Below are 21,522 nucleotides of genomic sequence, written 5' to 3'. Positions count from 1 at the left end.
CACACTGTTTTCCAGAGCGGCTGCACCAGTTTGCATTCCCACCAACAATGCAAGAGGGTTCCCGTTTCTTCACATCCTCTCCAGCATCTATAGTCTCCTGATTTGTTCATTTTGGCCACTCTGACTGGCGTGAGGTGATATCTGAGTGTGGTTTTGATTTGTATTTCCCTGATAAGGAGCGACGTTGAGCATCTTTTCATGTGCCTGTTGGCCATCTGGATGTCTTCTTTAGAGAAGTGTCTACTCATATTTTCTGCCCATTTCTTCACTAGATTATTTGTTTTTTGGGTGTGGAGTTTGGTGAGCTCTTTACAGATTTTGGATACTAGCCCTTTGTCCGATATGTCATTTACAAATATCTTTTCCCATTCCGTTGGTTGCCTTTTAGTTTTGTTGATTGTTTCCTTTGCAGTGCAGAAGCTTTTTATCTTCATGAGATCCCAATAGTTCATTTTTGCTTTTAATTCCCTTGCCTTTGGGGATGTGTCAAGTAAGAAATTGCTGCGGCTGAGGTCAGAGAGGATTTTCCCTGCTTTCTCCTGTAGGGTTTTGATGGTTTCCTTTCTCATTCAGGTCCTTCATCAATTTTGAGTTTATTTTTGTGAATGGTGTGAGAAAGTGGTCTAGTTTTATTCTTCTGCATGTTGCTGTCCAGTTCTCCCAGCACCATTTGTTAAAGAGATTGTCTTTTTTCCATTGGATATTCTTTCCTGCTTTGTTGAAGATTAGTTGGCCATACTTTTGTGGATCTAATTCTGGGGTTTCTATTCTATTCCATTGGTCTATGTGTCTGTTTTTGTGCCAATACCATGTTGTCTTGATGATGACAGCTTTGTAGTAGAGGCTAAAGTCTGGGATTGTGATGCCTCCTGCTTTGGTCTTCTTCCTCAAAATTACTTTGGCTATTCGGGGCCTTCTGTGGTTTGATACAAATTTTAGGATTGCTTGTTCTAGCTTCGAGAAGAATGCTGGTGCAATTTTGATTGGGATTGCACTGAATGTGTAGATAGCTTTGGGTAGTATTGACATTTTAACAATATTTATTCTTCCAATCCATGAGCACGGAATGGTTTTCCATTTCTTTATATCTTCTTCAATTTCCTTCATAAGCTTTCTATAGTTTTCAGCATACAGATCTTTTACATCTTTGGTTAGGTTTATTCCTAGGTATTTTATGCTTCTTGGTGCAATTGTGAATGGGATCCATTTCTTTATTTGTCTTTCTGTTGGTTCATTATTAGCGTATAAGAATGCAACTGATTTCTGTACATTGATTTTGTATCCTGTGACTTTGCTGAATTCATGTATCAGTTCTAGCAGACTTTTGGTGGAGTCTATTGAGTTTTCCATGTATAATATCCTGTCATCTGCAAAAAGTGAAAGCTTGACTTCATCATGGCCAATTTTGATGCTTTCTATTTCCTTTTGTTGTCTGATTGCTGATGCTAGCACTTCCAACACTATGTTAAACAACAGCGGTGAGAGTGGACATCCCTGTCGTGTTCCTGATCTCAGGGAGAAAGCTCTCACTTTTTCCCCATTGAGGATGATATTAGCTGTGGGTTTTTCATAAATGGCTTTTACGACTTTTAAGTATGTTCCTTCTATCCCGACTTTCTCGAGGGTTTTTATTAAGATGCTGAATTTTGTCAAATGCTTTATCTGCATCGATTGACAGGATCGTATGGTTCTTATCTTTTCTTTTATTAATGTGATGTATCACATTGATTGATTTGCTAATATTGAACCAGCCCTGCAGCCCAGGAATGAATCCCACTTGATCATGGTGTATAATTCTTTTTATATGCTGTTGAATTCGGTTTGCTAGTATCTTATTGAGAATTTTTGCATCCATATTCATCAGGGATATTGGCCTGTAGTTCTCTTTTTTTGCTGGGTCTCTGTCTGGTTTAGGAACCAAAGTAACGCTGGCTTCATAGAATGAGTCTGGAAGTTTTCCTTCCCTTTCTGTTTTTTGGAACAGCTTGATAAGGATAGGTATTATCTCTGCTTTAAATGTCTGGTAGAATTCCCCTGGGAAGCCATCTGGCCCTGGACTCTTATTTGTTGGGAGATTTTTGATAACTGATTCAATTTATTCACTGGTTATGGGTCTGTTCAAATTTTCTATTTCTTCCTGTTTGAGTTTTGGAAGTTTGCGGGTGCTTAGGAATTTGTGCATTTCTTCCAGGTTGTCCAGTTTGTTGGCATATAATTCTTCATAGTATTCCCTGATGATTGCTTGTATCTCTGAGGGATTGGTTGTAATAATTCCATTTTCATTCATGATCTTATCTATTTGGGTCATCTCCCTTTTCTTTTTGAGAAGCCTAGCTAGAGGTTTATCAATTTTGTTTATTTTTTCAAAAAACCAACTCTTGGTTTCGTTGATCTGCTCTACAGTTTTTTTAGATTCTATATTGTTTATTTCTGCTCTGATCTTTATTATTTCTCTTCTTCTGCTGGATTTAGGCTGCCTTTGCTGCTCTGCTTCTATTTCCTTTAGGTGTGCTGTTAGATTTTGTATTTGGGAGTTTTCTTGTTTCTTGAGATAGGCCTGGATTGCAATGTATTTTCCTCTCAGGACTGCCTTCGCTGCATCCCAAAGCGCTTGGATTGTTGTATTTTCATTTTCATTTGTCTCCATATATTTTTCAATTTCTTCTCTAATTGCCTGGTTGACCCATTCATTTTTTAACCTCCACGCTTTTGGAGGTTTTCCAGACTTTTTCGTGCGGTTGATTTCAAGTTTCATAGCATTGTGATCTGAAAGTATGCATGGTATGATCTCAATTCTTTTATACTTATGAAGGGCTGTTTTATGACCCAGTATGTGATCGATCTTGGAGAATGTTCCATGTGCACTCGAGAATAAAGTATATTCTGTTGCTTTGGGATGCAGAGTTCTAAATATATCTGTCAAGTCCATCTGATCCAATGGATCATTCAGGGCCCTTGTTTCTTTATTGATCCTGTGTCTAGATGATGTATCCATTGTTGTAAGTGGAGTATTAAAGTTCCCTGCAATTACCACATTCTTATCAATAAAGTTGCTTATGTTTGTGATTGTTTTATATATTTGGGGGCTCCCATATTCAGCACATAGACATTTATAATTGTTAGCTCTTCCTGATGGATAGACCCTGTAATTATTATGTAATGCCCTTCTGCATCTCTTGTTACAGCCTTTAATTTAAAGTCTAGTTTGTCTGATATAAGTATGGCTACTCCAGCTTTCTTTTGAGTTCCACTAGCATGATAGATAGTTCTCCATCCCCCTCACTTTCAATCTGAAGGTGTCCTCAGGTCTAAAATGAGTCTCTTGTAGACAGCAAGTAGATGGGTCTTGTTTTTTTATCCATTCTGATACCCTATGTCTTTTGGTTGGAGCATTTAGTCCATTTACATTCAGTGTTATTATAGAAAGATATGGGTTTAGAGTCATTGTGATGTCTAAAACAGACATTTCTGAATTCTTCTGGTGGTTGGCCATTTACTTTATGGAGTGTAGGATAGTTCCGACTAAAATTTTAAAGCTAAACATCTAGGTCTACTAACTTTGAATATTTGTCTTCATCACAATACGGTACACATCTGAAAATACCCAGCATGCAATACATGAAAACTAAGAACCAACTGTGAAGCTAGAAAACCTTCATCAAGGTATCATGTAAGACCTGGTAAGACTTTTCTCCCCTAATATTTCCCTTTGACTTTTCAGAGGTCCCTGCTAAAGGGATGGGACATAGATATTTAAGCACATCTTATTCTTTGGGTATAATTAAAAATTATCTTTTGGCTTTTCTAATGGCTTTGAAATATCAAGCAAAAAAGTTCTGGATCAATAAAAAAAAACTATAAAGACAAAAGAGACTATTACCTCATTCTCCCTCATGTAAGAGAAATTTAACTAGGAAATTTCATTCCTCTCGATTAATATACGATGAGACTGAGCTATGGACATTGGATATAGGACAATGCTCTTAACGTTGAAAGGAGGAATCCAGTAGGATTCAGATATCCCAACTCTTGTAGTCCTGGGACCCAGCCCTGTATTTAACATTTAAAAGAGAGAATTGCCATTCATAATCCATTGGGAATGGTACTAAAGAGAAAATGTCTAGCACCAAAACTGTACACATTTCTAAGATAGGTAATTTGTCCATTATGCCACACTCCACACACTGACATATACTGTCCTATAAAGACATTTACACTTCATATTTATGCTCTTACATTGCTGATTTGCAGGGCATTAATATGAGCCTGCAGCATGACTGGCGTGTCAGAAGGCATGGTGATGTTGGTTTTATCTCTATTCCATGCTTCTTGATATAGTTTCTGTGGAGAGAAGGGAAGTATTAATTTAATACAGTGATAAAAAGTAGATATCTGAAACATTAAGCCTTAAAAACCTGGAAAAATGTTTTTAATGTTTATGATGGTTAATTTTATGTGTTAACTTAGCTAGGCCACAGTACCCAGATATTTGGTCAGACTTTTTTTTTAATGTTTGTTTATTTTTGAGAGAGAGAGAGACACACACACAAAGCATGAGCTGAAGAGGGGAAGAGAGAGAGAGGGAGACACAGAATCTGCAGCAGGCTCTGAGAGGTCAGCACAGAGCCTGATGTGGGGCTCAATCCCACAAACCATGAGATCATGACCTGAGCTGAAGTTGGTCACTTAACTGACTGAGCCGCCCAGGCACCCCTGGTCAGACTTTTTATAGATGTTTCTGTGAAGGTATTTTTTTTTTTTTTTAGAAGAGATTAACATTTTTATCAGTAGACTTTGGTAGAGTACCCTCAGTAATGTGGATGGGGCTTGTCCAATCAGCTGAAACCGTTAATAGAAAAAAGACTGACGTCCGCAGAGCAAGAAGGAAATCTGTCAGCAGACTACCTTTGTACTTGAACTGCAACTCTTCCCTAGGTCTCCAGCCTATTCTGCAGACCGTAGATTTGCCAGCCTCCATAATCATATGGCCCAATTCCATAAAATAAATCTCTCTTCGTGTGTGTGTGTGTGTGTGTGTGTGTGTGTGTGTGTGTGTGTATGTGTGTATACACAGATATAGGCTACAGAACTATCTACATCTCTCTCATAAACATATATATGCACACATATATACATGTATCTATACCTATACATATCTATATCTCCTATTGGCTCAGTTTCTCTGGAGAACCATGGCTAATACAATGTTATACCATTTAAAATGCAGCATTATGCTACAGATTTTTTTAATGTTTATTATTTTTTGAGAAAGAGAGAGCATGAGTAGGGGGGGACAGAGAGAGAGAGAGAGAGAGAGAGAGAGAGAGAGAGAGAGCAGAGGATCCAGAGTGGGTTCTGTGCTGACAGCAGAGAGCCTGATGTGGGGCTGGAACTCACAAACTGTGAGTTCATGACCTGAGCCGAAGTCAGGTGCTTAAATGACTGAGCCCCCTGGGCACCCCAATATGCTACAGGCTTTAGTATCTGATAGGTGTTAAAGAAATATTTGTTCTAATTTGAATCTATCTTTACCAAACTAGTCTTTACCAAACTAGCAGATTGTTAGAGTTGCTCTTGTTAGTAAGTCTTCCAAGAGGAAACAGGCCACTTGCTCTGTTTGGGTGGCATCATCTGAAAACAGTCCCACAAAAGGAATGCTTGGTAACAGGATGGTTCTTACCTCACTTATTTGCAGAGAATTGGCTTTGGCCAGGACAACATCTGGAGTGTCAGTAATGCTAGTGAATTTCAAGGCTTCTGGCCGTGTTTTATAAAGTCTTTCATTCACCAGGTCTTGAGCATTCCTCACCCTCTTCATTTCTACCGAGCCTTCTGGCATCCAGCCGATGCCACGTAGCCACTCCAGATCTGACTTATATACACTCTACAAAGATGTTAGGCAGAAATTAGGTTCCACGGTTAGACACACCATCTCATAATTGAAAAATCAAGTACATGGGATTGAGGGGTTGATGAGCATAGTAGATAGTATTCAAAAAAAGTAGGATCTGAGATTTATAGGACTCCAGGGTTTTAATATCAATGATAGAGTAATTTGTAAAAGCATAATTATATACACTAGCTGTGAAGAGGAACAAAATCATAATGCTGAGTTTCATGATAATTATTTGATATTTCCAAAAAATTATAGAACTGAAAACATTTTTAAAGGAAATTTTGTTGAATCTCATTCCGTTTTAATCCTGTAATAACTGACTGAAGGAAATTTTGTTTAATGTTTTAGCTATAGCACAATAGTGGTAATTATTTCAAAAATATTCAGATAATTTATGTTTATCTGCAACATATTTTCATTGCCAGAAAGTATAAATGACATGAAGAAAACAGTCTGGAACCTAGGTCACAGAATAAAAGACCTGGTGTAAGTAGGGCTCTTCATCTATACTCTTTGATTCCTATGACATAACTCCTGAAGATGGATTATGTATTAAACAATGTGAGTGGTGTTCTCCTGGGGCTGTGCGGTGCACACTCTATGACTATCTGTCCATGGTGGGGTCTACCCATAGGGGCACTGCCTGGACAATTAATAAACCTATGTCCTCTCCTTCCATCTTTCCCAAAGTTTGTGTTACGTACATCACTCTGCAGTTCATAGGCCTTCTTTGCTTGGATAATGTCGTTTTGATCAGGTAAACATGTCCAGTGATGCAGGTAATTTCGATAATCAATGTCACTGACCAAAGTCTGACATTGCTTGGCCATCACGATGCCTAACATGTCCACTGGGCTGGAGAACTTGGTCTTCCACTTTTGGAATTCCTTTTTGTACTCCCTTTCACTTTGAATCTTCCCTGCATGTATGGCACACATAATCCTGGGGTCATCTTCTATGCTCTGGGCTCCAATGTGGTGGCCCTTTTGTCTCTCATATGCTTCTTTGTATTTGTACTACAATGAAAGAAATATCAGTTTAGAAACCAAGTTTGAAGACCGTATACATGCTGACTACAGAAAACATGAACATCCGCAAGCAAATGGATAAGAATTTCATATTGCAAACATTTTGGCATCTCTGAATAATTTTAAATTCTTTACACTATCATAAGCAAAAGTGTAGTATATTCATATACCCTCATTGGTGAAGCCCTTCCCTGAGCAACTCTAGCTACAACTCCAAACTGTACTATTCTTCTCCGTGACAACAAACGGAAAACGTCTTACAAAGTAAGAAGCAGGAGTGGGGATATGTGTGGAAATAATTGTGAAATGTGGCCCACCAGCAGCACAGTGGCTGTTCAGCAATGTGAGTCCAGAGGGGGTAGGATGGAGGGCACTTACATCACTGGCAATGTCCCTTGAGGCCTTGGCCCTTTTGATGGAAATAGCATCAGCCCTCAGATCATAGTCCTTCATCTTTGATTCATCCCATCCCTTGGTGTAAAGTTTCTAGGTGGAGGGTGATACACAACAGAAAAAGAAAATTGTTTCAGAAAGTTAATAGGTCAATTCCAGACAGGAAAGTGTAAGGTGGAAAAGTATTTTGAGGAATCCTAGAAAGGCTTAAAAGACAATCAGGAAACCTCTTACTTGGCTAATATTGGCAGAGTTGCTCTTGGCCAGTAGGATTTCTGGGGTGTCCGGCATCACGTGGATGGAGGATTTGTCAGCATTCCAAGCCTCTGTATATAAATGCTATGGGGGAAAAGGAGTAAGAACCTCTGTTAGTGCCCATGTATTACAGTTGTTTTCAAATTTAACACATTTTACTGTAGAAAAGCCTTTTTAAGGCTATTTGGAGGCGAGGGAAGCAAAAGGGTAGTGGGGAGAGTGAAACATGACAATATTTAAACTGCCATATGACAGCTTCATAGCTAATATGAAGCTATATAGTGGTCTTAATTATTATTTTTTTCTGTGATTCTCACCCTTACTCATATGACCTCCAAGGATGGAGCCTGCCTATAGAATTATGAGAATTTACAGTTATCTAAATAAATGAAATGTGGATACTGGTAATTGATCGACTACATGAAATTCTATCTGGATACATAAATGTTCAAGGTTCTAATGCTGGCATTAGCAATTTAAAGTTCACAATTAGAGACTTCTAATTAATTAAAGTTCACAATTGAGACTTCTCCACTATGTCTGAATGTATCATCAGCCCGGCTTACCTCACTGATTTGTACAGCATTGATCTTTGCCTGGATGACTTCAGGGGTATCAACAATGCTGGTGAATTTGAGGGCCTCAGGCCTTATACGATACAGCCTCTCATTCAGGAGATTCTGGGCATTCTTCACTCTCATCACTTCCACAGAACCCTCTGGCAACCATCCTATACCCTTCATCCATTCCAGGTCTGATTTGTACACGTTCTACATGAAGGAGAGAACCACAGAAGGCAGAAGAGTCAAATCTTCCCACAAGAACACAATGCCAGTGGGCCACACACTACCTCTAATCAGCTGGGTGGCCAATCCCATGAAACAGAAGGATCAACACTAATTGTTAATATTTGGGTGTTACATCCTGGGCACACATTTCTGGGAGAAGTTCACCATATCCTACAGGAATTGGAACAGGACTGACAAATGACACTTGTAGAATGACAGATAGCAATGGCACTTGATTTTGTTTTTATATAAGGTTGAGCTTCTGTGCTCACCATTTGAAATCTGCCATTTTGGTACTACTAGAATAACATCTGTAGGAATTTGGGAGAAAAAGGTCTTTAGATGCATATATAATGAGGAAAAAATATATACTTTTACTTATATACACCTCTCTCTATAAATATAAATATATATATATATATACATATTTTTCCTATATGTGTCAGAGGAACTTAAAATCTAACATTTCCTTAAGTTCACATTTGTTTCTGAAATTTAGATATCTGATTGTACAACTGTAATGGGTTGAAACAACTGGGACTGAAATTTTCTATCCAATTACATAGAATGAGAGGGTGATTTTTTTTTGTCTTAATAAGGCCTTGCTACATGAAAAGGAATCCTCTGTAAGATAGAGAATGTTCAAAATAACTCTACTACCATGAAAGGTACAGATTAAGTTAGGCTCTATTAGGATTACCACTTAAATTATGTCCCTAGGGAACACGCTGTGATGATATACAGAGACAAATATCTCCCCAAGAGTCTGCTGATAATATACGCACATCGCTCTGCAGTTCGTAGGCCTTCTTAGCCTGGATCACATCATTCTGATCTGGCAAACATGTCCACTGGTGCAGATAATTGCGATAATCAACATCGCTAACCAGGACCTGGCATTTCTTGGCCTGAACAATCGACATCATGTCCAATGGCGTATTGTGAATTCCTTTAGACTTCTCATAAGCTTTCTTGTATTCTCTGTCACTCTGGATCTTGGCAGCATGTATAGACCAGACCAATTTGGGGTCATCTTGTAGGGTGCGGAAACCCACATGGTGGCCCAATTGCTTACGGTATCCTTCTTTGTATTTGTACTAAAGTTGTGAAAAAACAGACAAAAAAATATGAAAATAATGTAGTAAGAGGACTTTTCATTAAATGTTTTCAGAATATTTTCCCTGCCTTAATGTAAATTGGCTCAACATTGGCAGTCATTACATATTTCAGTAAGGAAATAGGGCTATTTTTGGTAGTTTCATAGAGAATATGAGTAAATCAGGAGGGAAGTAGCATGGTGAATGAGAGTAATTACAAAAAATTATAGCTAACATTTACTGAGCAATTACTAAATGCCCAATACTATTATGAGTGCTTCAAATGTATAGGTTGATTCTTGTGAAATTGCTGAATTTTTTAGTTAAAATAGTTGAGTAGTAGCAACTATCATCTCAATCTTCACAACATCTCTGTGAAGTGGATACTATTATTATCACACATTTCAGATGTGGAATATAAGACAGTAGGTGTAATCATGGTCCCCAAGTTTTCCTGGAAAGTGGGATGTTAAGTCAGATTGTCCCCCAAGAGCACTGAGAGTACCTCAGTAGGAAAAAGTCATTTGTGTGATTTTGGAGACAGATAAAGCAAAAGGTGCATATTTCGGGAATGGAAAGCAAGGTCATTGGTGTGAATCAGACGACAACAAAAGGCCTGTAGGCAAGAGTTTCCATCTTGTCCACACTTGTCCTAAGTTTCTTAGGACTAGAGTAAGATAGCATCTGTTTCTTTTCTATATTTGGATAACATAGAAAAGTTTGGATAAAAGGGAGAGAAAGAGAACTGGGAATAAGGCAGATACTATAGATTGGCTATTGTGTTTAGAGTTAAAATTGAAAAATAAGAAGGAACAGGTAGATATGGGAGATAAAAAATAGAGCACAACCCAGAGAAAGAGCACAGGGTTGCTTAAAGATTTGGAGCTGGGAGTGGGGGTAAGGGGCTTGGTAGGATAATTATTTTAAGTTTTTAAATTACTATTAAATGAATTTCACAAGATTACTGAGAGCATTATACATAAACCTTCAGTATAAAATCTTATATATAAGGTGCGATTTCAGTCTTAAGTCTTATGTGAAACTTTCACCTGCTATCTACATTTATAGATAATGTCATAAATATTTGGGGGATAAAATGATACTGGTCAACAATCAAATGTAACGAATTCTCCCAAGAATTCTGCATAGTCTCTTTGTGTTATTTTACATCCACTCAGAAAAAACTTAGAAATCATTTATACATATACCTCATCTATACTAACCTTAATGTGCTTCATTCCATTTTAATGGTTTTAAATAGGGTAAGTCTTTAGTGTAAAAAAAAAATGCAATTGTTTGCATAGATTTTTTAAGCCCCCCAAATTCTTGAAAAATACCACAAGGAACTAAAACCGTACCTCACTGGCAATATCTCTGGAGGCTTTGGCCTGTTTGATTTCAATGGCGTCTGCTCTTAAGTCATAGCCTTTCTGTTTGGCCTCATTCCAGTCTTTCTGGTAAAGATTCTATTGAGGAGAAACACAGGTGTGTTTACAAGAATTGAAAATAAGTGAATATATTCAAAGTACTCAAAATAAGATTCATAAGACATAATATAAATAAAGACAGCATAAGACAAAACATTTCTTTTTTTAATTTAATTTAATTTTATTTTTATTTTTATTATTTATTTATTTTTTAAATATGAAATTTATTGTCAAATTGGTTTCCATACAACACCCAGTGCTCATCCCAACCGGTGTCCTCCTCAATACCCATCACCCACCCTCCCCTCCCTCCCACCCCCCATCAACCCTCAGTTTGTTCTCAGTTTTTAAGAGTCCCTTATGTTTTGGCTCCCTCCCTCTCTAACCTCTTTTTTTTTTCTTCCCCTCCCCCATGGTCTTCTGTTAAGTTTCTTAGGATCCACATAAGAGTGAAAACATACGGTATCTGTCTTTCTCTGTATGACTTATTTCACTTAGCATAACACTCTCCAGTTCCATCCACGTTGCTACAAAAGGCCAGGTTTCATTCTTTCTCATTGCCACGTAATATTCCATTGTGTATATAAACCACAATTTCTTTATTCATTTATCAGTTGATGGACATTTAGGCTCTTTCCATAATTTGGCTACTGTTGAAAGTGCTGCTATAAACATTGGGGTACAAGTGCCCCTATGCATCAGCATTCCCGTATCCCTTGGGTAAATTCCTAGCAGTGCTATTGCTGGGTCATAGGGTAGATCTATTTTTAATTTTGTCAGGAACCTCCACACTGTTTTCCAGAGCGGCTGCACCAGTTTGCATTCCCACCAACAATGCAAGAGGGTTCCCGTTTCTTCACATCCTCTCCAGCATCTATAGTCTCCTGATTTGTTCATTTTGGCCACTCTGACTGGCGTGAGGTGATATCTGAGTGTGGTTTTGATTTGTATTTCCCTGATAAGGAGCGACGTTGAGCATCTTTTCATGTGCCTGTTGGCCATCTGGATGTCTTCTTTAGAGAAGTGTCTACTCATATTTTCTGCCCATTTCTTCACTAGATTATTTGTTTTTTGGGTGTGGAGTTTGGTGAGCTCTTTACAGATTTTGGATACTAGCCCTTTGTCCGATATGTCATTTACAAATATCTTTTCCCATTCCGTTGGTTGCCTTTTAGTTTTGTTGATTGTTTCCTTTGCAGTGCAGAAGCTTTTTATCTTCATGAGATCCCAATAGTTCATTTTTGCTTTTAATTCCCTTGCCTTTGGGGATGTGTCAAGTAAGAAATTGCTGCGGCTGAGGTCAGAGAGGATTTTCCCTGCTTTCTCCTGTAGGGTTTTGATGGTTTCCTTTCTCATTCAGGTCCTTCATCAATTTTGAGTTTATTTTTGTGAATGGTGTGAGAAAGTGGTCTAGTTTTATTCTTCTGCATGTTGCTGTCCAGTTCTCCCAGCACCATTTGTTAAAGAGATTGTCTTTTTTCCATTGGATATTCTTTCCTGCTTTGTTGAAGATTAGTTGGCCATACTTTTGTGGATCTAATTCTGGGGTTTCTATTCTATTCCATTGGTCTATGTGTCTGTTTTTGTGCCAATACCATGTTGTCTTGATGATGACAGCTTTGTAGTAGAGGCTAAAGTCTGGGATTGTGATGCCTCCTGCTTTGGTCTTCTTCCTCAAAATTACTTTGGCTATTCGGGGCCTTCTGTGGTTTGATACAAATTTTAGGATTGCTTGTTCTAGCTTCGAGAAGAATGCTGGTGCAATTTTGATTGGGATTGCACTGAATGTGTAGATAGCTTTGGGTAGTATTGACATTTTAACAATATTTATTCTTCCAATCCATGAGCACGGAATGGTTTTCCATTTCTTTATATCTTCTTCAATTTCCTTCATAAGCTTTCTATAGTTTTCAGCATACAGATCTTTTACATCTTTGGTTAGGTTTATTCCTAGGTATTTTATGCTTCTTGGTGCAATTGTGAATGGGATCCATTTCTTTATTTGTCTTTCTGTTGGTTCATTATTAGCGTATAAGAATGCAACTGATTTCTGTACATTGATTTTGTATCCTGTGACTTTGCTGAATTCATGTATCAGTTCTAGCAGACTTTTGGTGGAGTCTATTGAGTTTTCCATGTATAATATCCTGTCATCTGCAAAAAGTGAAAGCTTGACTTCATCATGGCCAATTTTGATGCTTTCTATTTCCTTTTGTTGTCTGATTGCTGATGCTAGCACTTCCAACACTATGTTAAACAACAGCGGTGAGAGTGGACATCCCTGTCGTGTTCCTGATCTCAGGGAGAAAGCTCTCACTTTTTCCCCATTGAGGATGATATTAGCTGTGGGTTTTTCATAAATGGCTTTTACGACTTTTAAGTATGTTCCTTCTATCCCGACTTTCTCGAGGGTTTTTATTAAGATGCTGAATTTTGTCAAATGCTTTATCTGCATCGATTGACAGGATCGTATGGTTCTTATCTTTTCTTTTATTAATGTGATGTATCACATTGATTGATTTGCTAATATTGAACCAGCCCTGCAGCCCAGGAATGAATCCCACTTGATCATGGTGTATAATTCTTTTTATATGCTGTTGAATTCGGTTTGCTAGTATCTTATTGAGAATTTTTGCATCCATATTCATCAGGGATATTGGCCTGTAGTTCTCTTTTTTTGCTGGGTCTCTGTCTGGTTTAGGAACCAAAGTAACGCTGGCTTCATAGAATGAGTCTGGAAGTTTTCCTTCCCTTTCTGTTTTTTGGAACAGCTTGATAAGGATAGGTATTATCTCTGCTTTAAATGTCTGGTAGAATTCCCCTGGGAAGCCATCTGGCCCTGGACTCTTATTTGTTGGGAGATTTTTGATAACTGATTCAATTTATTCACTGGTTATGGGTCTGTTCAAATTTTCTATTTCTTCCTGTTTGAGTTTTGGAAGTTTGCGGGTGCTTAGGAATTTGTGCATTTCTTCCAGGTTGTCCAGTTTGTTGGCATATAATTCTTCATAGTATTCCCTGATGATTGCTTGTATCTCTGAGGGATTGGTTGTAATAATTCCATTTTCATTCATGATCTTATCTATTTGGGTCATCTCCCTTTTCTTTTTGAGAAGCCTAGCTAGAGGTTTATCAATTTTGTTTATTTTTTCAAAAAACCAACTCTTGGTTTCGTTGATCTGCTCTACAGTTTTTTTAGATTCTATATTGTTTATTTCTGCTCTGATCTTTATTATTTCTCTTCTTCTGCTGGATTTAGGCTGCCTTTGCTGCTCTGCTTCTATTTCCTTTAGGTGTGCTGTTAGATTTTGTATTTGGGAGTTTTCTTGTTTCTTGAGATAGGCCTGGATTGCAATGTATTTTCCTCTCAGGACTGCCTTCGCTGCATCCCAAAGCGCTTGGATTGTTGTATTTTCATTTTCATTTGTCTCCATATATTTTTCAATTTCTTCTCTAATTGCCTGGTTGACCCATTCATTTTTTAACCTCCACGCTTTTGGAGGTTTTCCAGACTTTTTCGTGCGGTTGATTTCAAGTTTCATAGCATTGTGATCTGAAAGTATGCATGGTATGATCTCAATTCTTTTATACTTATGAAGGGCTGTTTTATGACCCAGTATGTGATCGATCTTGGAGAATGTTCCATGTGCACTCGAGAATAAAGTATATTCTGTTGCTTTGGGATGCAGAGTTCTAAATATATCTGTCAAGTCCATCTGATCCAATGGATCATTCAGGGCCCTTGTTTCTTTATTGATCCTGTGTCTAGATGATGTATCCATTGTTGTAAGTGGAGTATTAAAGTTCCCTGCAATTACCACATTCTTATCAATAAAGTTGCTTATGTTTGTGATTGTTTTATATATTTGGGGGCTCCCATATTCAGCACATAGACATTTATAATTGTTAGCTCTTCCTGATGGATAGACCCTGTAATTATTATGTAATGCCCTTCTGCATCTCTTGTTACAGCCTTTAATTTAAAGTCTAGTTTGTCTGATATAAGTATGGCTACTCCAGCTTTCTTTTGAGTTCCACTAGCATGATAGATAGTTCTCCATCCCCCTCACTTTCAATCTGAAGGTGTCCTCAGGTCTAAAATGAGTCTCTTGTAGACAGCAAGTAGATGGGTCTTGTTTTTTTATCCATTCTGATACCCTATGTCTTTTGGTTGGAGCATTTAGTCCATTTACATTCAGTGTTATTATAGAAAGATATGGGTTTAGAGTCATTGTGATGTCTAAAACAGACATTTCTGAATTCTTCTGGTGGTTGGCCATTTACTTTATGGAGTGTAGGATAGTTCCGACTAAAATTTTAAAGCTAAACATCTAGGTCTACTAACTTTGAATATTTGTCTTCATCACAATACGGTACACATCTGAAAATACCCAGCATGCAATACATGAAAACTAAGAACCAACTGTGAAGCTAGAAAACCTTCATCAAGGTATCATGTAAGACCTGGTAAGACTTTTCTCCCCTAATATTTCCCTTTGACTTTTCAGAGGTCCCTGCTAAAGGGATGGGACATAGATATTTAAGCACATCTTATTCTTTGGGTATAATTAAAAATTATCTTTTGGCTTTTCTAATGGCTTTGAAATATCAAGCAAAAAAGTTCTGGATCAATAAAAAAAAACTATAAAGACAAAAGAGACTATTACCTCATTCTCCCTCATGTAAGAGAAATTTAACTAGGAAATTTCATTCCTCTCGATTAATATACGATGAGACTGAGCTATGGACATTGGATATAGGACAATGCTCTTAACGTTGAAAGGAGGAATCCAGTAGGATTCAGATATCCCAACTCTTGTAGTCCTGGGACCCAGCCCTGTATTTAACATTTAAAAGAGAGAATTGCCATTCATAATCCATTGGGAATGGTACTAAAGAGAAAATGTCTAGCACCAAAACTGTACACATTTCTAAGATAGGTAATTTGTCCATTATGCCACACTCCACACACTGACATATACTGTCCTATAAAGACATTTACACTTCATATTTATGCTCTTACATTGCTGATTTGCAGGGCATTAATATGAGCCTGCAGCATGACTGGCGTGTCAGAAGGCATGGTGATGTTGGTTTTATCTCTATTCCATGCTTCTTGATATAGTTTCTGTGGAGAGAAGGGAAGTATTAATTTAATACAGTGATAAAAAGTAGATATCTGAAACATTAAGCCTTAAAAACCTGGAAAAATGTTTTTAATGTTTATGATGGTTAATTTTATGTGTTAACTTAGCTAGGCCACAGTACCCAGATATTTGGTCAGACTTTTTTTTTAATGTTTGTTTATTTTTGAGAGAGAGAGACACACACACACAAAGCATGAGCTGAAGAGGGGAAGAGAGAGAGAGGGAGACACAGAATCTGCAGCAGGCTCTGAGAGGTCAGCACAGAGCCTGATGTGGGGCTCAATCCCACAAACCATGAGATCATGACCTGAGCTGAAGTTGGTCACTTAACTGACTGAGCCGCCCAGGCACCCCTGGTCAGACTTTTTATAGATGTTTCTGTGAAGGTATTTTTTTTTTTTTTAGAAGAGATTAACATTTTTATCAGTAGACTTTGGTAGAGTACCCTCAGTAATGTGGATGGGGCTTGTCCAATCAGCTGAAACCGTTAATAGAAAAAAGACTGACGTCCGCAGAGCAAGAAGGAAATCTGTCAGCAGACTACCTTTGTACTTGAACTGCAACTCTTCCCTAGGTCTCCAGCCTATTCTGCAGACCGTAGATTTGCCAGCCTCCATAATCATATGGCCCAATTCCATAAAATAAATCTCTCTTCGTGTGTGTGTGTGTGTGTGTGTGTGTGTGTGTGTGTGTGTGTGTGTATGTGTGTATACACAGATATAGGCTACAGAACTATCTACATCTCTCTCATAAACATATATATGCACACATATATACATGTATCTATACCTATACATATCTATATCTCCTATTGGCTCAGTTTCTCTGGAGAACCATGGCTAATACAATGTTATACCATTTAAAATGCAGCATTATGCTACAGATTTTTTTAATGTTTATTATTTTTTGAGAAAGAGAGAGCATGAGTAGGGGGGGACAGAGAGAGAGAGAGAGAGAGAGAGAGAGAGAGAGAGAGCAGAGGATCCAGAGTGGGTTCTGTGCTGACAGCAGAGAGCCTGATGTGGGGCTGGAACTCACAAACTGTGAGTTCATGACCTGAGCCGAAGTCAGGTGCTTAAATGACTGAGCCCCCTGGGCACCCCAATATGCTACAGGCTTTAGTATCTGATAGGTGTTAAAGAAATATTTGTTCTAATTTGAATCTATCTTTACCAAACTAGTCTTTACCAAACTAGCAGATTGTTAGAGTTGCTCTTGTTAGTAAGTCTTCCAAGAGGAACAGGCCACTTGCTCTGTTTGGGTGGCATCATCTGAAAACAGTCCCACAAAAGGAATGCTTGGTAACAGGATGGTTCTTACCTCACTTATTTGCAGAGAATTGGCTTTGGCCAGGACAACATCTGGAGTGTCAGTAATGCTAGTGAATTTCAAGGCTTCTGGCCGTGTTTTATAAAGTCTTTCATTCACCAGGTCTTGAGCATTCCTCACCCTCTTCATTTCTACCGAGCCTTCTGGCATCCAGCCGATGCCACGTAGCCACTCCAGATCTGACTTATATACACTCTACAAAGATGTTAGGCAGAAATTAGGTTCCACGGTTAGACACACCATCTCATAATTGAAAAATCAAGTACATGGGATTGAGGGGTTGATGAGCATAGTAGATAGTATTCAAAAAAAGTAGGATCTGAGATTTATAGGACTCCAGGGTTTTAATATCAATGATAGAGTAATTTGTAAAAGCATAATTATATACACTAGCTGTGAAGAGGAACAAAATCATAATGCTGAGTTTCATGATAATTATTTGATATTTCCAAAAAATTATAGAACTGAAAACATTTTTAAAGGAAATTTTGTTGAATCTCATTCCGTTTTAATCCTGTAATAACTGACTGAAGGAAATTTTGTTTAATGTTTTAGCTATAGCACAATAGTGGTAATTATTTCAAAAATATTCAGATAATTTATGTTTATCTGCAACATATTTTCATTGCCAGAAAGTATAAATGACATGAAGAAAACAGTCTGGAACCTAGGTCACAGAATAAAAGACCTGGTGTAAGTAGGGCTCTTCATCTATACTCTTTGATTCCTATGACATAACTCCTGAAGATGGATTATGTATTAAACAATGTGAGTGGTGTTCTCCTGGGGCTGTGCGGTGCACACTCTATGACTATCTGTCCATGGTGGGGTCTACCCATAGGGGCACTGCCTGGACAATTAATAAACCTATGTCCTCTCCTTCCATCTTTCCCAAAGTTTGTGTTACGTACATCACTCTGCAGTTCATAGGCCTTCTTTGCTTGGATAATGTCGTTTTGATCAGGTAAACATGTCCAGTGATGCAGGTAATTTCGATAATCAATGTCACTGACCAAAGTCTGACATTGCTTGGCCATCACGATGCCTAACATGTCCACTGGGCTGGAGAACTTGGTCTTCCACTTTTGGAATTCCTTTTTGTACTCCCTTTCACTTTGAATCTTCCCTGCATGTATGGCACACATAATCCTGGGGTCATCTTCTATGCTCTGGGCTCCAATGTGGTGGCCCTTTTGTCTCTCATATGCTTCTTTGTATTTGTACTACAATGAAAGAAATATCAGTTTAGAAACCAAGTTTGAAGACCGTATACATGCTGACTACAGAAAACATGAACATCCGCAAGCAAATGGATAAGAATTTCATATTGCAAACATTTTGGCATCTCTGAATAATTTTAAATTCTTTACACTATCATAAGCAAAAGTGTAGTATATTCATATACCCTCATTGGTGAAGCCCTTCCCTGAGCAACTCTAGCTACAACTCCAAACTGTACTATTCTTCTCCGTGACAACAAACGGAAAACGTCTTACAAAGTAAGAAGCAGGAGTGGGGATATGTGTGGAAATAATTGTGAAATGTGGCCCACCAGCAGCACAGTGGCTGTTCAGCAATGTGAGTCCAGAGGGGGTAGGATGGAGGGCACTTACATCACTGGCAATGTCCCTTGAGGCCTTGGCCCTTTTGATGGAAATAGCATCAGCCCTCAGATCATAGTCCTTCATCTTTGATTCATCCCATCCCTTGGTGTAAAGTTTCTAGGTGGAGGGTGATACACAACAGAAAAAGAAAATTGTTTCAGAAAGTTAATAGGTCAATTCCAGACAGGAAAGTGTAAGGTGGAAAAGTATTTTGAGGAATCCTAGAAAGGCTTAAAAGACAATCAGGAAACCTCTTACTTGGCTAATATTGGCAGAGTTGCTCTTGGCCAGTAGGATTTCTGGGGTGTCCGGCATCACGTGGATGGAGGATTTGTCAGCATTCCAAGCCTCTGTATATAAATGCTATGGGGGAAAAGGAGTAAGAACCTCTGTTAGTGCCCATGTATTACAGTTGTTTTCAAATTTAACACATTTTACTGTAGAAAAGCCTTTTTAAGGCTATTTGGAGGCGAGGGAAGCAAAAGGGTAGTGGGGAGAGTGAAACATGACAATATTTAAACTGCCATATGACAGCTTCATAGCTAATATGAAGCTATATAGTGGTCTTAATTATTATTTTTTTCTGTGATTCTCACCCTTACTCATATGACCTCCAAGGATGGAGCCTGCCTATAGAATTATGATGCAGCAGAAATCCATTAACACAGAGTTAATCCCAAATTCAAGCCCAACTCCACTATGTCCAAGCTGTGTAATCTTGTGAAAGGTACGTAATGCCTCATATTCCTCATTTCTAAGAGCTGGATAATCACATTTTTACTGAGTGCTTTTTGGTTTTTTTTAAACCTACTATTTTTTTTAAGTTTATTTATTTATTTTAAGACAGAGAGAGAGCTGGGGAGGAGCAGAGACAGAGGGAGAGAGAGAGAATCCAAAGCAGGCTCCACACTGTCGGGAACTGTGAGATCATGACCTGAGCTGAAATCAAAAGTCAGATGCTTAACCAACTGAGACACCTAGGTGCCCTTACTAAGTGCGTTTTGAAGATTAACCATAACATATGTAAAGTGTCTGAGTCATAGTAGGCACTCAAAAGATTTTACGGGGTTTCCTATTGTTATTATTACTGTGGTTGCTGTGATGGGTATGGTATAAAATAGAATTCCTGGAGTTTTAGTACTTCAAGCTTTGGAGTTCACTGAGAGTTGATTTCATATTCTGCACTGAGCACCCAATCTCACTACCCTGAATGTCTGGAAGATGTCCAGGCAGGTTGTGGAAGAATTCAGGTACATTAAATTCAACCTGAAATGTGCACATTAAAGACTCATCCATTGGATAAAGAATGATCCCAGTATCAATAAATAGATTGCTAGAACTCTGAAAAAAAAAAGTGATTATTTATCTTATGTAATGATACTGAAACAGCAGTAGCAGCTCACTTCCCAAAGAGGTTCTCACTTCTCACTTCCACAACCTAATACGGAAGGGCAAACCAAGAAACTATTTTGAGTTGTTCACATTCAAAGAGTCAATGTGGTGCTGCTATACACACTGTGTTTCCCAGACTTCAGAACAACATGCTAAAAGGCCGTATATTCCTTGCGGGATAGATAAAGAGAAGTCAATGGTTTGAGTCCGCTGTGCCTAGGAGAATGTACAGGGCAAAGTAATGTATGTGTGGATGTCTCCAGGTCACTGCTCAAATGAGTGTGTCCATTACTCCAGAGAAATTACCCCAGGCTCTGCTTCTTCATGCACACAGAGAATTAGGGGACACCGTGTTGAGAAGAACATGAAGGTCCAACTAGAAGTCAAGCAGATGCTCTGTTGAAGACGGGCATGAGAATCAGGCCCATTACATCCCCCTTCTCTGGAAACTCTTCAGGGCATTTCTCACTTTATGAGCCAAATCCATGGAAGGTATGACTCAGGAAATGGAAACAATTGCATACTCACTTTGCTCATCGTCAGGGCATTATTCTTTGCCAGGACAATCTCTGGGGTGTCTGTAATGCACGTGAATTTGAGCTGGTCTGCAGGCTGGCGGTACTTCCTTTCACTCAGGATTTCTCCAGCTCTTTTCACCTTCTCGACTTCTACAGAGCCAATGGGCACCCATCCAATGCCTCTCAGCCACTCGAGATCAGACTTATAAATAGCCTGAAAATGAAATAATGTCAAATATTTATAGAAGTTACCTAGACAGCCTGGTGTCAGATCTTGAGTTAACATATACAGATAATGTATAATTCTGAATCTTACTTAGATGAATTTCTGGGAAGACCCACAGGATTGACTTACTTTGGTGTAGAATGGCTAGCCAAACACTTTGTCCCTGAAGGCAGCTAATGTTTTCTAGTTTAAAGACTCATAAAATCTGTGCTCACTTTGGTAGCACATATACTACCAAACCATTTTAAGGAAATTAGTGACTGCCCCCTGATAGAAAGTATTTATTCTCTGATTTGATTGGCTGTACCTCCTTGTGCATCAATAATACTCTGTTAGAATACAGCTTGCTCCTGTCCCATTGGGCAGTGGCCTTCACAACCAGGCATATAACATAAAGATGAACACTACTGGTTGACTACATG

At 38.4% G+C, this 21,522-nt stretch overlaps 1 protein-coding gene across 1 annotated transcript in view; it reads right to left on the bottom strand.

The window, feature by feature from the left end:
* NEB (nebulin) overlaps positions 1-21,522 on the bottom strand; it is a 224,961-nt gene that overhangs the window by 95,921 nt on the left and 107,518 nt on the right. Inside the window, exons 78-91 of the mRNA XM_078451297.2 lie at positions 20,885-21,088; positions 19,223-19,327; positions 18,974-19,081; positions 18,272-18,583; positions 17,352-17,555; positions 15,908-16,012; positions 10,816-10,923; positions 9,146-9,457; positions 8,139-8,342; positions 7,552-7,656; positions 7,303-7,410; positions 6,601-6,912; positions 5,681-5,884; positions 4,237-4,341 (exon numbers count right to left, since the gene is read on the bottom strand). Of these exons, the coding sequence (XP_078307423.2) occupies positions 4,237-4,341; positions 5,681-5,884; positions 6,601-6,912; positions 7,303-7,410; positions 7,552-7,656; positions 8,139-8,342; positions 9,146-9,457; positions 10,816-10,923; positions 15,908-16,012; positions 17,352-17,555; positions 18,272-18,583; positions 18,974-19,081; positions 19,223-19,327; positions 20,885-21,088 (2,496 nt within the window). The remainder of the gene's footprint in view (positions 1-4,236; positions 4,342-5,680; positions 5,885-6,600; positions 6,913-7,302; positions 7,411-7,551; positions 7,657-8,138; positions 8,343-9,145; positions 9,458-10,815; positions 10,924-15,907; positions 16,013-17,351; positions 17,556-18,271; positions 18,584-18,973; positions 19,082-19,222; positions 19,328-20,884; positions 21,089-21,522) is intronic.

Source organism: Panthera onca, chromosome C1 (assembly GCF_046562875.1).
Source record: "Panthera onca isolate mPanOnc1 chromosome C1, mPanOnc1 haplotype 2, whole genome shotgun sequence".
Lineage (NCBI taxonomy): Eukaryota > Metazoa > Chordata > Mammalia > Carnivora > Felidae > Panthera > Panthera onca.
Note: the sequence above shows the minus strand (reverse complement) of the source record. Positions and strands in the feature narration are given on the sequence as shown.